The sequence below is a fragment of the Phyllostomus hastatus genome, unplaced genomic scaffold (assembly GCF_019186645.2).
Source record: "Phyllostomus hastatus isolate PE091 unplaced genomic scaffold, TTU_PhHast_1.1 phas_scaffold_182, whole genome shotgun sequence".
NCBI lineage: Eukaryota > Metazoa > Chordata > Mammalia > Chiroptera > Phyllostomidae > Phyllostomus > Phyllostomus hastatus.
Window position 1 is genome coordinate 12,451,958 of NW_025334013.1, and position 12,926 is coordinate 12,464,883.

The 12,926-nt window shown below is 41.2% G+C and overlaps 1 protein-coding gene across 7 annotated transcripts in view; it reads right to left on the reverse strand.

Annotated features, from left to right (window-relative positions):
* Window positions 1-12,926, reverse strand: part of EIF4G3 (eukaryotic translation initiation factor 4 gamma 3) — a 288,954-nt gene that overhangs the window by 32,752 nt on the left and 243,276 nt on the right. For all 7 annotated transcript variants that reach the window (XM_045858600.1, XM_045858604.1, XM_045858603.1 and 4 more), the window contains 5 exons: window positions 10,240-10,334; window positions 5,326-5,419; window positions 3,893-4,010; window positions 307-527; window positions 118-120 (listed from right to left, as the gene is read on the reverse strand). In XM_045858600.1, the coding sequence (XP_045714556.1) occupies window positions 118-120; window positions 307-527; window positions 3,893-4,010; window positions 5,326-5,419; window positions 10,240-10,334 (531 nt within the window). The remainder of the gene's footprint in view (window positions 1-117; window positions 121-306; window positions 528-3,892; window positions 4,011-5,325; window positions 5,420-10,239; window positions 10,335-12,926) is intronic.

The window sequence follows — 12,926 nt, forward strand, 5'->3', positions numbered from 1 at the left end:
AGGGAAGGAGGGAAGGAGAGAGAGACAGCGGAACATGGATAGGTTGCATCTTATACGCACCTGGACAGGACAAAACCCACAGCTTAGGTGTATGTGTAGACCAGGGAATGAACCCACAACCTTTGGGTGCACGGAACAATGCTTAACCAGCTGATCCACCCTGCCAGGGGCCTGTTAAACTTTTAAGATGTTGCTGAGTGTGTTGTCATCATGAAATCAATTCAGGCACAAAATCTCCCTTACAGTTTTATTTCCAAAAGGAAGGCCCGAATCTTCATCTGTATTTGTTCACATGAAGTCTCTCACCTGACTCCCTGGTTTTGTTCCGGTCAGCCTCAGTGGCGTTCCTTTCCACATCCATGCCTCCCGTAAGCTGTTTCACAGTCTCCAGCATCTCTCTCCGCTGCTCCTCCTGAGACTGATTGTCCAGCAGGTCCTTACTGCTGCCGCCCCTCGTGAACGTGTTCGGACGAGCCGTTCCAGAGGGGAGGGGCTTGTCATTCTTCTCCCTGCCCATGCTTCCACGGCTTCAAGGGCAAAATAACACATTTCAAAAGAAAGACTCTCACCTCCTATGCATTTAAATTATAAAGTAACACTAAGATTTTCTGAAGTATGCAGTAAAATTTTTGAGAAAACTTAAGATGTGTGAGGCACCAATTATATTCTAAGTGGGATTATTTATAAAAACAAGTAAAATCAGTGCTTTAAAGAGAACATTAAAATAGCTGTAACTTTTCTCTTAAATGTTAAGAGATATCACTTAAAAATTTATAATGACTATGACAATTCCTTGATTTAGTTTTTAAAAATCATTTAAGACAGTAATGAATATATGAACTAAATGAGTAAAAGGGAAACAGAATAGCAAAAGAACATATCACTATCTTAGAAATTATATACTTTATTTATTCAGAAACTTCAAATACATGGAGAATATTTGAGAACCAGATAGAAGTAACTTTGGAATAGCCCATGACACACACTTCATTCATGTTAAGAGAGAAATCTTCCCACTTTCCTATTTAGTTGTCGATTCTAAACAGTTGGACAAACAGCTCCTTACCCATGGCAGATCAGAAGCAGCAAATTAGTTAAAAGGGAGAGAAGAGGGAAGAGGCAGAGGGGTAATAACAGCCTAACCGCTGTGAAAAAACCCACACTCTCAAGAAGCAGGGTCACTGGGAGAAGTGATGTCATATCAAAGAGTCGAGAAGACCTCGACAGCCCCTCTGATGCTCGGTGACAATCCGGGTCACCAACAGAAAGCTGACTTGTGGGAAGCATATTTTGTTTCCGATGCCAAGGGAATACAGACATAGTTTAGAAAAGTCTACCTCACCAAACATTACAATAGCAATAAACAAAAGTTTGAGAGCGAAAAGAAACTTCAGCTTTAAAAGTGCTTGTATTAAAACTTCTGTTCTGCCACTATTGTATACTACAGGTCCTCATCCAGTCTCCAGACTTACTAACCAACAGAACACTGGACTGTATGAATCCTACGGAAAGAAAAGTAGGAAGAATATAGGATACATACTTGTATCCTACAGTGAGTGAAAAATAAAAGACAACCTCAAATATAATCTGAACACTGTGACAGAGAAGTGTGTGGATGGGCAGTCATACCCTTTAATTTCCACACTTCAGATAAAATTGCTAAATTTATCTAGAGCATCCCGAGGCATTAGCTTGGAGAGCCCCACACAGACTCAAGGACTTTTTAAAATAATACAATATATTGATTATGCTATTAAAGCCGCATTTTTTCCCTCCCCTTTATTCCCCTCCACCCTGTGCCCCCTGCCCCACCAGCATCCCCCCAACCTAGTTCATGTTCATGGGTCATACATGTAAGTTCTGCATCTCCTATACTATTCTTAACCTCCCCCTGTGTATTTTGTTCACCCCCGCTCCCCCTCCCTGCTGATAATCCTCCATGTGACCCCTATTTCTGTGAGTCTGTTCCTGTTGGAGCTGTTTACTTAGTTCATTTTTGTTTCTTTTTAGATTCGGTTGTTAATAGTTGTGAGTTTGTTGTCATTTTAGTGTTTCTATTTCTCATCTTCTTTTCTTAGATAAGACTCTTTAACATATCATATAATAGGGGCTTGGTGATGATGAGCTCCTTTAACTTGACCTTATCTGGGAAGCACTTTATCTGCCCTTCCATTCTAAATGATAGCTTTGCTGGATAGAGCAATCTTGGATGTAGGTCCTTGCCTTTCATGACTTTGAATACATCTTTACAGTTTCTTCTTGCCTGCAAGGTTTCTTCAGAGAAATCAGCTGATAGAATTATGGGCATTCCTTTGTAGGCAACTGTCTCCTTTTCTCTTGCTGCTTTTAAGATTCTCTCCTCTTTAATCTTGGGTAATGTAATTATGATGTGCCTTGGTGTGTGCGTCCTTGGGTCCAACTTCTTTGGGACTCTCTGAGCTTCCTGGACTTCCTGGAAGTCTATTTGCTTTGCTTGCTTTGCCAGATTAGGGAATTCTCCATTATGTTTTCAGCTAAGTGTTCAATTTCTTGCTCTTCCTCTTCTCCTCTGGCACCCCTATGATTTGGATGTTAGAACATTTAAGTTGTCCCAGACGTTCCTAAACCTCTCATTTTTTTAAATTCTTATTTCTTCATTCTGTTCTGGTTGAATGTTTCTTTCTTTCTTCTGGTCCAAACTGTTGATTTGAGTCCCGGTTTCCTTCCTGTCACTGTTGGTTCCCTGCACATTTTTTTTATTTCACTTTGCATAGCCTTTACTTCTTCCTCTATTTTGTGATCATACTCAATCATTTCTTTGAGCATCCTGATTATCAGTGTTTTTAACTCTGCATTTGATAGATTGGTTATCTCTTCATTGCTTAGTTGTATTTTTTTCTGGAGGTTTGATCTGTTCTTTCATTAGGGCCATGTTTTTTTTTTTTGTCTCAGCACACCTGTTATGCAGTAAGGGGCGGAGCCTTAGGTATTAGCCAGGGTGGGGCAACCTACTTAGCTGCTTGTGGCGCTGTATGTGGGGGAGGGGTCCGAGAGGGGACAGTGCTGCTTGCTCAGCTCTCAGCAGGCTTTCAGTCACTTCCCCTGCTACCCATAAGCAAACTGGCCCCTTCTGGAGCTGATTCCCAGGTGGATGGCTTTGTGTATGTTCTAGGACCCTGTGGGTCTCTCCAACGAGCTCTTCTGTGAGGCTGGTAATTTCTCCTGCTGCCTCATCCCCCACCAATTTTTATACTTAGAGGTTTTGAGGGCTTATTTCCCCCCACTTGGAACCCTGAATTTCCCGGTATGTCTCCCCACCCCCGTTGTTCCTCCTGGTTTGTCCGCATGCAAATGTGGGATGGACCACTCCATGAGCTGTCACGTTGCCACGAGTCCTCTCCACCCTGGCTGACCATCTCCACCCCTCCTGCTGGTCTGATGAATGTTTCTTGTTTAATGCCTTGGTTGTTGGACTTCCACAAAGTTCAATTTTCTGGCAGTTCTGGTTACTTTTTGTTTTTAAATTTGTTGTTGTCCTTCTTTTGTGTGAGGAGGCAAAGTATATCTATCTACACCTCTGTCTGGGCAGGAAGTCCTCTCATCTAGACGCTAGCACTTTTTGAGTCAGTCTTTCTTAAGGAGCAAACCGTTACATATTTGCCCGATTAACTTACCCTTCCTTTCAACCCCATCCCAAATCTACCACCCAATTTTGTTCTTATCTTGGAAATCACAGAATGTGAAGATTAAAGGAAAAAAAGAAAGGAAATCAGCCTTAGGGATGACAGGAATCCGTCCATAGGGATTATCATCGTAATCTGTGTGAGCATCTGTGTGTGTGAGAGACAGACTGACAGACGGACACAGTGACAAGCAGGTGAGTCTTAAGTTACTATGCACACACACTTCTTACCTGGTTAAGGTCCGCCGGGAATCAAACTCTAAAGGTGTGGATGATGTAGACCCTGAGGGTGCTGGAGGTTGCAAAGCAGAGAATCTGTTTAAACTGGAAGCACTTGACCGTAAGGCATCTATATGTGTTGAGGATTAAAAAAAGGATGGATCACATGACTAAAATGCAGCATCTAACCCATCTGTCTCCCTAGAGTGGGGCCTGAGACTAGGCATTGGTAAAAGCCTAACAAGGTGATGCCAATCTCCTGTCCACAGACCACAGTCTGACAAGCAGAGTATTAGAAAGAGATTGTATGGAAAAAACTCATTAGAAATCTTCACGTTACAATGATTTGTTCTTGCTCCTTTAAAAACATAATTAAATTGTCCTAAGTACGGCAAGGGGGTAAGAGTAATTAACAGGAGAAGGATGGAACAAGAAAAAACAAATGGAGTTGACCCTTCAACAAGATTTGATGACCTGTGTGTCCATTTATACTCAGACTTTTAAATAAATACCTGTACTGCTTTCGGTTCATGGTTGGGGGACTGCGGATGTGGAGGGATGACTGTCTGCACTGACCATTTTACACAGGGTACTTGAGCATCCAGGACTTTGGTGTCTGGAGGGGGTCTTGGTACCAATCCCCTGTGGTTACACCAAGGTACAACTTGTGTTTTGGAGAATCAAAAGTTATATGTGGATTTTCAACTGCATGAGGTAGGGGCGGGACACCCCCAAGCCCCAAGTTGTTTAAAGGTCGACTGTATTTCACTTAAAAAAAGGTAATTAATATAAATGTTATGTTCTTATTTATATAAAGTTATGCATGTAGGTTCACATGAATAACAATTTTTTTTAATTTAAAGAAGGTCAAAATTATATAATAGAAAAGAAATGTGGAAAGAAGGTTAATAATGAAGTTTTTATTCTTTCCATTGGGTTTCTTCAGCTTTAAGATGTGTTGGACAAACATAACTTACATTTAAGATGTAATGGTCCAAACATTGCAGTCTTAAGGTCAAATCTTTCAAAATATGACTTTCGGTAAAATATCTGAAAGGCTATTTTAATCTGATTCTTTTTACAACACCCTGAAATTAAATGTTCTGGGTATTAACATTCTTTTTCTCAGTAAAATGAGTTTGCCTTTTAATTTGGGCTCCCAGCAATTTCTGTAATTATACTGAATTTGTGAACAACAAAGGACCCTAAGAGATTAAAGTCTTAAAATAGCCTACCTACTAAAATTTAAAAAAAATTTTTTTAAACACCTAAGAATAATTTTTGAGGAGGAAATAACAATGCCAGACAGGGCTGCCGGTAAGTTTGGGCACGATCACTCTGCAGAGCCTTGCCTGAAATCACTCCTGCGTGATCGTGGGAGTGCCTGTGGGGGGAATGCCGAAGGACCGCGACCAGCTTACCGAGGAGGGACACTTCCTGCTTACCAGTCTCGCTTGCCTTTGCTCCACCACTGCTGCCTTTCCCCCAGCTGCCCAGCTGCGCTTTAGGTACCAGCTGAATTTTTTCATCAATTGTGGGCTGTGACATAGTGATAAGAGTGAATTTTAGGAAATACTATAGAAGAATAAGTTTTTCTTTTTCAGTGCAGCAAAACCAATTTTAGAAACAAAATTTGGCTCAGAATGCTGATTTAAGAAACATAAATTGGAGTCATTCATGTTAAAGTGGGTTCCTGCGGCCCATGAAGCACTTCCTTGGATTCTAGCTTCCACGAAATGCAACTTGAAACCAGTGGTTGGGTCTGGAGAATGCATTTGAGTCCTATAAGATGGTGTGCCAGTTTGCTACATGGTAAGCAATTTCTGGTTCCTCTTGTATAATAATGCCCAGTGATTAAAAAAAAAAGGAATATAAAAATACTACAAAATTAACTCATTAATCTTTCCATATGACTGTGAGAGAATATGTCAAAAGACAAAGATTTCATGTTTTAGGAAAACCTAACAGAGCTGGGGCTAAGACTGGAGAGGGGGAACGGGAACAGTCAATAAAGGGGAATACGAGCGAGAACGGAATGTTGGGAAATAAAGCCTCTGTTATCTTTGAGGTTTAGTCCTCCACACCTATCTTCGGTGCAAGAGAACAGAATTACAATGTAACACAAATTGATATACATACAACACAAAAAGCTGTAATACAGCTCTTGGTAACAAAGGTATTACTGTATTCTGAAAGTACTGTCTTACTACATGACATGCTTTCACACAAATCTCTCTAAGTTACCAATGAATTTGTTTAATGGCTTTGAACTTTTTCTAGGACACTTATTTAAAGTGTACTACTTGAATATGCAAATTAATTAAAAACAATTTACATATTCTTCAAAATATTAAGGAAATAATGTTGTAAGTTTAATACCAGCAGTATTCTTTTTTATAGTATCCATAAACAATACTTAAAAAAAATAAACAAATGTTATTATTAAATACTGATAAAATTTTCAAAGGTACTGGGGCTGATGTTGGGGTAATTCTTTCAACACAAGATCTTGGTTAAAACTCTTTCTTGCGGAAATGAAAGTGGGTGGAGGACTTCCAGTCAAGATGGAGGCGTAGGCAAACATGGCCCGCCTCCTCACACAACCACATCAAAATTACAACCAAACTATAGAACCACCATCTCTCAGAACCATCAGAAATCAAGAGGAATAGAAATCCAACAACTATGGAATTAAAGAAACCTCATCCATCCACACTGGTAGGAGGGGCAGAGACCTGGAATGGGCTGGTCCCAAACCCATGTGCAGTGGGTAAAAATTCGGAAGGGGCATCACAGGAGTGAGGAGTCCTAGCCCCACACCAGGCGCCCCAGCCCAGGGTTCCAGTGCGAGGAAGGTAAGTCCCTATAACTTCTGGCTACAAAAAAGTGAAGAATAAGTTAACGGAAGAGACTTCTGGAGTCCCAAGCAGTTCCTCTTAAAGAACCCACACACGAACTTACTCAGCCTCACTCCCTGAGAGCTCCAGCACTGGGGTAGAAGCTTGAAAGGCACCAGTGGCATATGAGGAGGAACTGAAGTGTCTGGCATCAAGGCAAGAGCTGGCGGACAACTTTCTCCCAGATAGAAATGAGGGCAGAGGCTACTGTCCATCTTCATAATGCTCCCTCGACAGAGCCACAGGGCCCGCAGAGGAGTATCACATCTGAGACTCCATCAAACTGGCTACCACTGTTTGCCCTGCACTGGAGATCCCCTGAGGCTCCGCCTCACCCAAACTGTTAACAGTGGTTTTTCCATATGAATGACTGATCTTGGCTTATGCTTTACAAATTCCTAAATTCTCTCAAACAAGCCACAGCTGGCCTCAGAGAGCCCCCAGTCCTTGTACCTCTTGCTAAGTGGCCCTAGGCCCAGCACTAGCATGAGCCAACCTAAGTTCACAGTTTCACTTCATCTGGAAACCTCTAAGCCCAGCACAAGTAGACTGCTTTGTAGCTCATACAGAGTGGCCCGGGACAGAACACAGCTGGGGGCTAAACTTCGCCTGTACCACCCAGGAAATCCCAGAGCCTACACACCCAGTGGACAGCTACAGACCTCACCAGAGCACCACAACCTGACCCTGCAGAGCTGATTCTCCACAGAGGGTGGAGGTTGGTGGTCAGTGGTCACAGCCAGTCCTTGCAGCTGACTGGCCTGGGAAAGTCCCTTCCATTGAACTACCAATAGCGACCAGGTCTCAACTACAAGAGGAGGGTGTACTCATCCCACATGGAGGGCACGCCTCAAGTACTCAGCCTAAGTGATAGGAAAGGCTGTGCCACTAAGCCCTACAGCACACCTACTACATTAGGCCATGATACCAAGGCAGGGAGTGACAACATCCCCACCTAGTAAATAGAGAGTATGCCAAAATGAGATGAAGAAACATGGCCCAAATGAAAAAACAGACCAAAACTCCAGAAAAAGAACTACACAAAATGGAGATAAACAATCTATCAGATGCAGAGTTCAAAACACTGGTTATAAAGATGCGAAAGAAACTCAAGAGCATAAAAAAGATCCAGTCTGAAATGAAGGATACAGTAATTGAAATAAGAACAATTTACAGGGAAACAACAGTAGAGTGGATGGAGCTAAGAATCAAATCAATGACTTGGAACATAAGGAACCAAAAAACAATCAGTCAGAACAACAAGAGGAAAAAAGAATCCAAAAAATGTGAGGAAAGTATAGGCACAGCTGATACTCCACAGAGGGCAGAGGTTGGTGGTCAGTAGTCACAGCCAGTCCTTGTATCCTCTGCGACAACTCAAGAGGTCCGCATCATAGGGGTGCCAGGAGAAGAGAAAGAGCAAGAAATTGGGAATCAATCTGAAAAATAATGTAAGGAAACATCCCTAGTTTGGTGAAGGAAATAGACACGCAAGTCCAGAAGCACAGTCACAAACAAGGTGGATGCAAAGAGACCCACTCCGAGACATGTCATAATTAAAATGCCACGGTTTAAACATCAAGAGAGAATCTTAAAAACAGCAAGAGGAAAGTAGTTAGTTAACTTAAAAAGGAGTTCCCATAAAACTCTCAGCTGAGTTCTCAAAAGAAACTTTGCAGGCTAGAAGGGATTGGTAAGAAGTATTAAAAGTCATGAAAAGCAGGGACCTACCGCCAAGACTGCTCTACCCAGCAAAGCTATCATTTAGAATTGAAGGGCAGATAAAGAGCTTCCCAAACAAGAAAAAACTAAAGGAGTTCATCTTCACCAAACCATTATTACATGAAATGTTAAAGGGACTTATTTAAGAAAAAGAAGATCAAAACAATGAACAAAATGGGAAAAAATACGTATCTATCAATAATTGAATCTAAAGAACTAAGACAAGAATAATAGAATCATGGCTACAGAGACCGTTTTGATGGTTACCAGATGGGAGAGGGTGTGGGGGAATGGTTGAAGAGGCGAGGGGATTAAGAAGTACAAATAGGTAGTTACAGAATAGCCATGGGGATATAAAGCACAGTATAGGAAATGGAGTAGCCTAAGAATTTATATGTACGACGCATGAACAAATGTAGGGGGGTTGTCTGAGGGAGTGGAGGTGCTGGGTGGAGGAGTGCAAAGGGGAAAACATTGGGACAACTGCAATAGCATAATCAATAAACTATAATAAAAAAAAAGAAATTTACCATTAAAAAAAGAAAAAAGAAAGTGGCTGGGAATCAAGTTCCACTTAGCAATGGAATTCATTCTGAGACATATAGATGAATGTACCAGAAACTTTGAGAATAGGACCTTTGCTAGCTGATCAAGAGAGACCCACAGAGGTAATGTTCTAAAGCAATGCTTTGACAAAACCTGAACATGCAAAGACATATCCCATCTTCTTCCAATTTTATTAAAGTCTTTTCCTTTCTGCCAGTTATCTTCTTTCATTTGATATTCTCATATTCGCTTTAGATTTAGTATCATACGGGCAAGTTGCCAAGTTTCAGAACTATGGAAAGTATATTACACCTAAGGATCAAACTAAACTTGCAAATAATTTTTCAAATCCACTGGGATATAAGTTTCCGCTTTTACAAAATGTAATTCTGCGTTGCTTTCTCTACATTCTTCACCTTCTTTATAGTGATCGACTTCTACTGAAAATATCTGCTAGGAGAAAATTCTCTTACTGTCCACAGATTCTCTAGAGAGAGGAAATTAAATATAGTATATTAAATATTTATCACAGAATGATCTCTAGTAGGCCTTGGATATAGCAAACCATTAATTTCTTTCTTGGTTAGACTTAAACAGTTAGCTGCTTTTTCCCCAAAGCTAAGGATACACTGTATAAAAGCTTGCAACTGACTATGGCTTTTGAAATACTGCTGTTATCATCTTTCTTATATTAAGCATATAAGTTTCTAAAAGTTATGAAACTTTTAGAATTAACCTAGTTACTTCCTCTTCAGTAAATCCTCATAGAAATAAAAAGGATAAATGCTAGGACAAGTATGTAAGAATACAGTGATCAATGCTGACTTATAGATAAAAACCACCCCATAGAATCTGCATTTTGCCTATTTTATATGAGCAACAAGTAATTTGGAGAGTCATGTTTTGAGGCTGTTGTTTTGTGTGTGTGTTTTTATTCTCATCCAAGGACATTTTTTCATTGCTTTTAGAGAGAGAAGGAGTGGGGGAGGAAGGGAAAGAAAGAAACATCAATGCGAGAGAGAAGCATCGATCAACTGCCTCCTGTACATGCCCGGACTGGGGACTGAACCTGCAACCTAAGTATGTGCCCTGACCAGAAAATGAACCCCCAACCTTTCAGTTACGGGACAATGCTCCAACCCCTGGGCCACACTGGCCAGGGCCTGTTGTTGTTATTCGAAATGTAACACTCACCTTAGTGATCTTGAGGAATTTTGAAGGGTCCAGTACCCGGCTATTCTTGGCCCCTTGTACAGTGTTCCACCCACCTTCATCCATTCTCTGGACACCTGCCGGGAGAAAAGAGTGAGCCCGTCTCTCACCTGTCTTAAGTCAGTTTGACAGTGACAGAGGGAGCCATGGTGTCAACTCATCAGCTCCAATCAAAACCAAGGAAAAACGAAAACTGTTAAAGCATTGCTCAGTCTCTTTAACAGCCACGACAAGAAAATATCCAACAGAACCATGCTGCTTATACTGGATCTCCCACGAAACATTAATGACCTTGAAGAAATCAACTAATATAAATAGAGATTTGAGTGCTACACAAGGGGGACACAAAGCTAGTTTTTACAGAGTTAATGCCTGTTTATAGAGTTAATAGAACACTCTGCGAGGAATCAGATGGAAAGTATTTATTCCAACGTTTATTTCACGTCATGGTGTCAAAAGGCAGTCTGCTTAAATCACTGCCTCAAAACCTGCTTCTTCAATCTTTCAGCTTCTCAAGCAAAAAACCTCGACTCCTTTTTCTCACACTCTGCATCCATCTGCCCGCAAATCTCGTCGGTTCAACCTTTACAATGTATTCGGCATCTAGCCCCTTCTAACCACTACCAACACTACCAATTTGGTGTAAGCCAGAAACATTTCCTCAGTACAAAAACCTCTTCAATGGCTTCCCTGCTTCCTTATCTGTTACCATCACGGCAGCCACTGTGACCCCTGTAAAGCACAACTCAGGTCCTGTGGCACTTCTCTGCTGAAAACACTTCTGTTACCTCTCCATTCCACTTCAGAGGAAAAGATGCCTTATGAATGCCCACAGGCGCTAAATAATCTGGCGCTCTCCCTCCAGCACCCCGTCCTCTACCCCTCTCCTCCCTATGCTACTTGATCCAGCCACACTCGCCGCCTTGCTGTTCCTTAAAAATGCTGTTCTAGGGCCTTTGTGCTTACTATAGTCCCCTTAGCCTTAAACTCTCTCCATATATACATATACATATACATGTACATGTACATGCACATATATATACACACACATATGACTTAATTTCCTCACTTACTTCAAGTCTTTGCTCAAACAATACTAACAGCAATGGGCTCCCCGACTTCCCTATTTATAATCACAGTCTCTACACACCAAGCTTTGCACTCCCCGCTCCCTGTCTCTCTGCTTAATTTTTTTCTATCGAACAAATTTATCTGACAAATACTGATACTTAAGTATTTACTTATTGTCTTCTGCCCTCAGTACGATGTAAGCTGCACGAGGGAAGTGACTTTCCCTCTCCTGTTAAGTGAAAGGCACTCAGTAAATATCTGTTAAATGAGCGATGAAAGGCCGCCAGACTATCTATTCGAAAACATCGCTGACAGTCACATACTTCTTGATTTTCTCTCTGTGACCTGGTATTACCATAAGCAGACTTGCTTCTTCCTTGTTCCTATGACACTTATACCCTGGTACGTCCTCCTCTCCACTTGTTCTTTATCTGTCACTTTTCTAAGAGCTCCTTCCTTCCTTCAGTCAACCGTGGACATCATCCACGAACTAGGTTTGATATGGTCCCTCTCAACCTAGTTTGATAGTAAATAAAAGTCATTGCTGGAAAAGCACTGTGCTAGGCACTAGGGTGAGGAAGGTAAGTGTGCTGACCTGTGAGACTTAAAAGTACACTTTTTTCCTAGGAGGATTCATCTCTCATAACTTCACTATGAGGTCTACTGTGTCTGTGATAAGTAACAGCTAATGATTATTGAGTATTTACTGTTTGCTGGTTGTTATGCTGAACACGTTACATAGACTACTACCTCATTTCATCCTCACACAAATCCTCAGCACTAATACTGGACCCATTTTACAGATGGTTTGTGCAGATGGGTAAGGGGTTTGTGCAAGGTCATAGAGCTAGGATGTCAGAGACGAAGTTCAAACATAGACAGTGTGACTCCAGAGCCCATGCTCTCCACCTCTACACTATGTGACCCAGTCACCAGCTGCTGACTTACTGCACTGTGGACAAACAAGCACTCCCTCTTGGATTCCCCACTGTCATCTCAAAATATGCAGTCTTAAAAGAAGCATGATCATTTCCCTGTTCTAGAGCTTAGCCCATGGACTTTCTATTTTCCCAGATGTAAATGCCTTTTATTTCATCTTTCATTTATTTTCCTGTTTCTTCCTTTTTATTCCAATTGCTACTAAGTTCCAACTCCTTCCACACAGGATTCCGGCAACAGCAGTATTTCTGAGTTTGGTGTGCCCCCTGACTCATCAAGTGAAGGGCAACAGACTTATTTTATTTACATCCCTCCAGCATGGCCTTACTCCTTTGCTCAAAGACTTACAGTGTCTACCAACTCAAGTCAAAAATTCTCAATCAGTTCTACACTTTCAGACATCTTCCATTCGTTCTGAACATTTAAAGTTTTTTGCAACAAAGTTTGTTTATTCCTCTTTACAATATGTTTATTTTAATTTCATAACTAAAATTCTTCCTTTCCTTCCAGACATCTACCATCTGTCAAGGCCCAGTTCAAGTGTCCCTTTCTCAAATACAGATATCTTTCCATTTTCTAACATTCTTCTTCTCTGAATTTTAACAACCTTAATGGAGAATACATCTCATAATTGATAATATCGTCTATGTGCTTGGCAA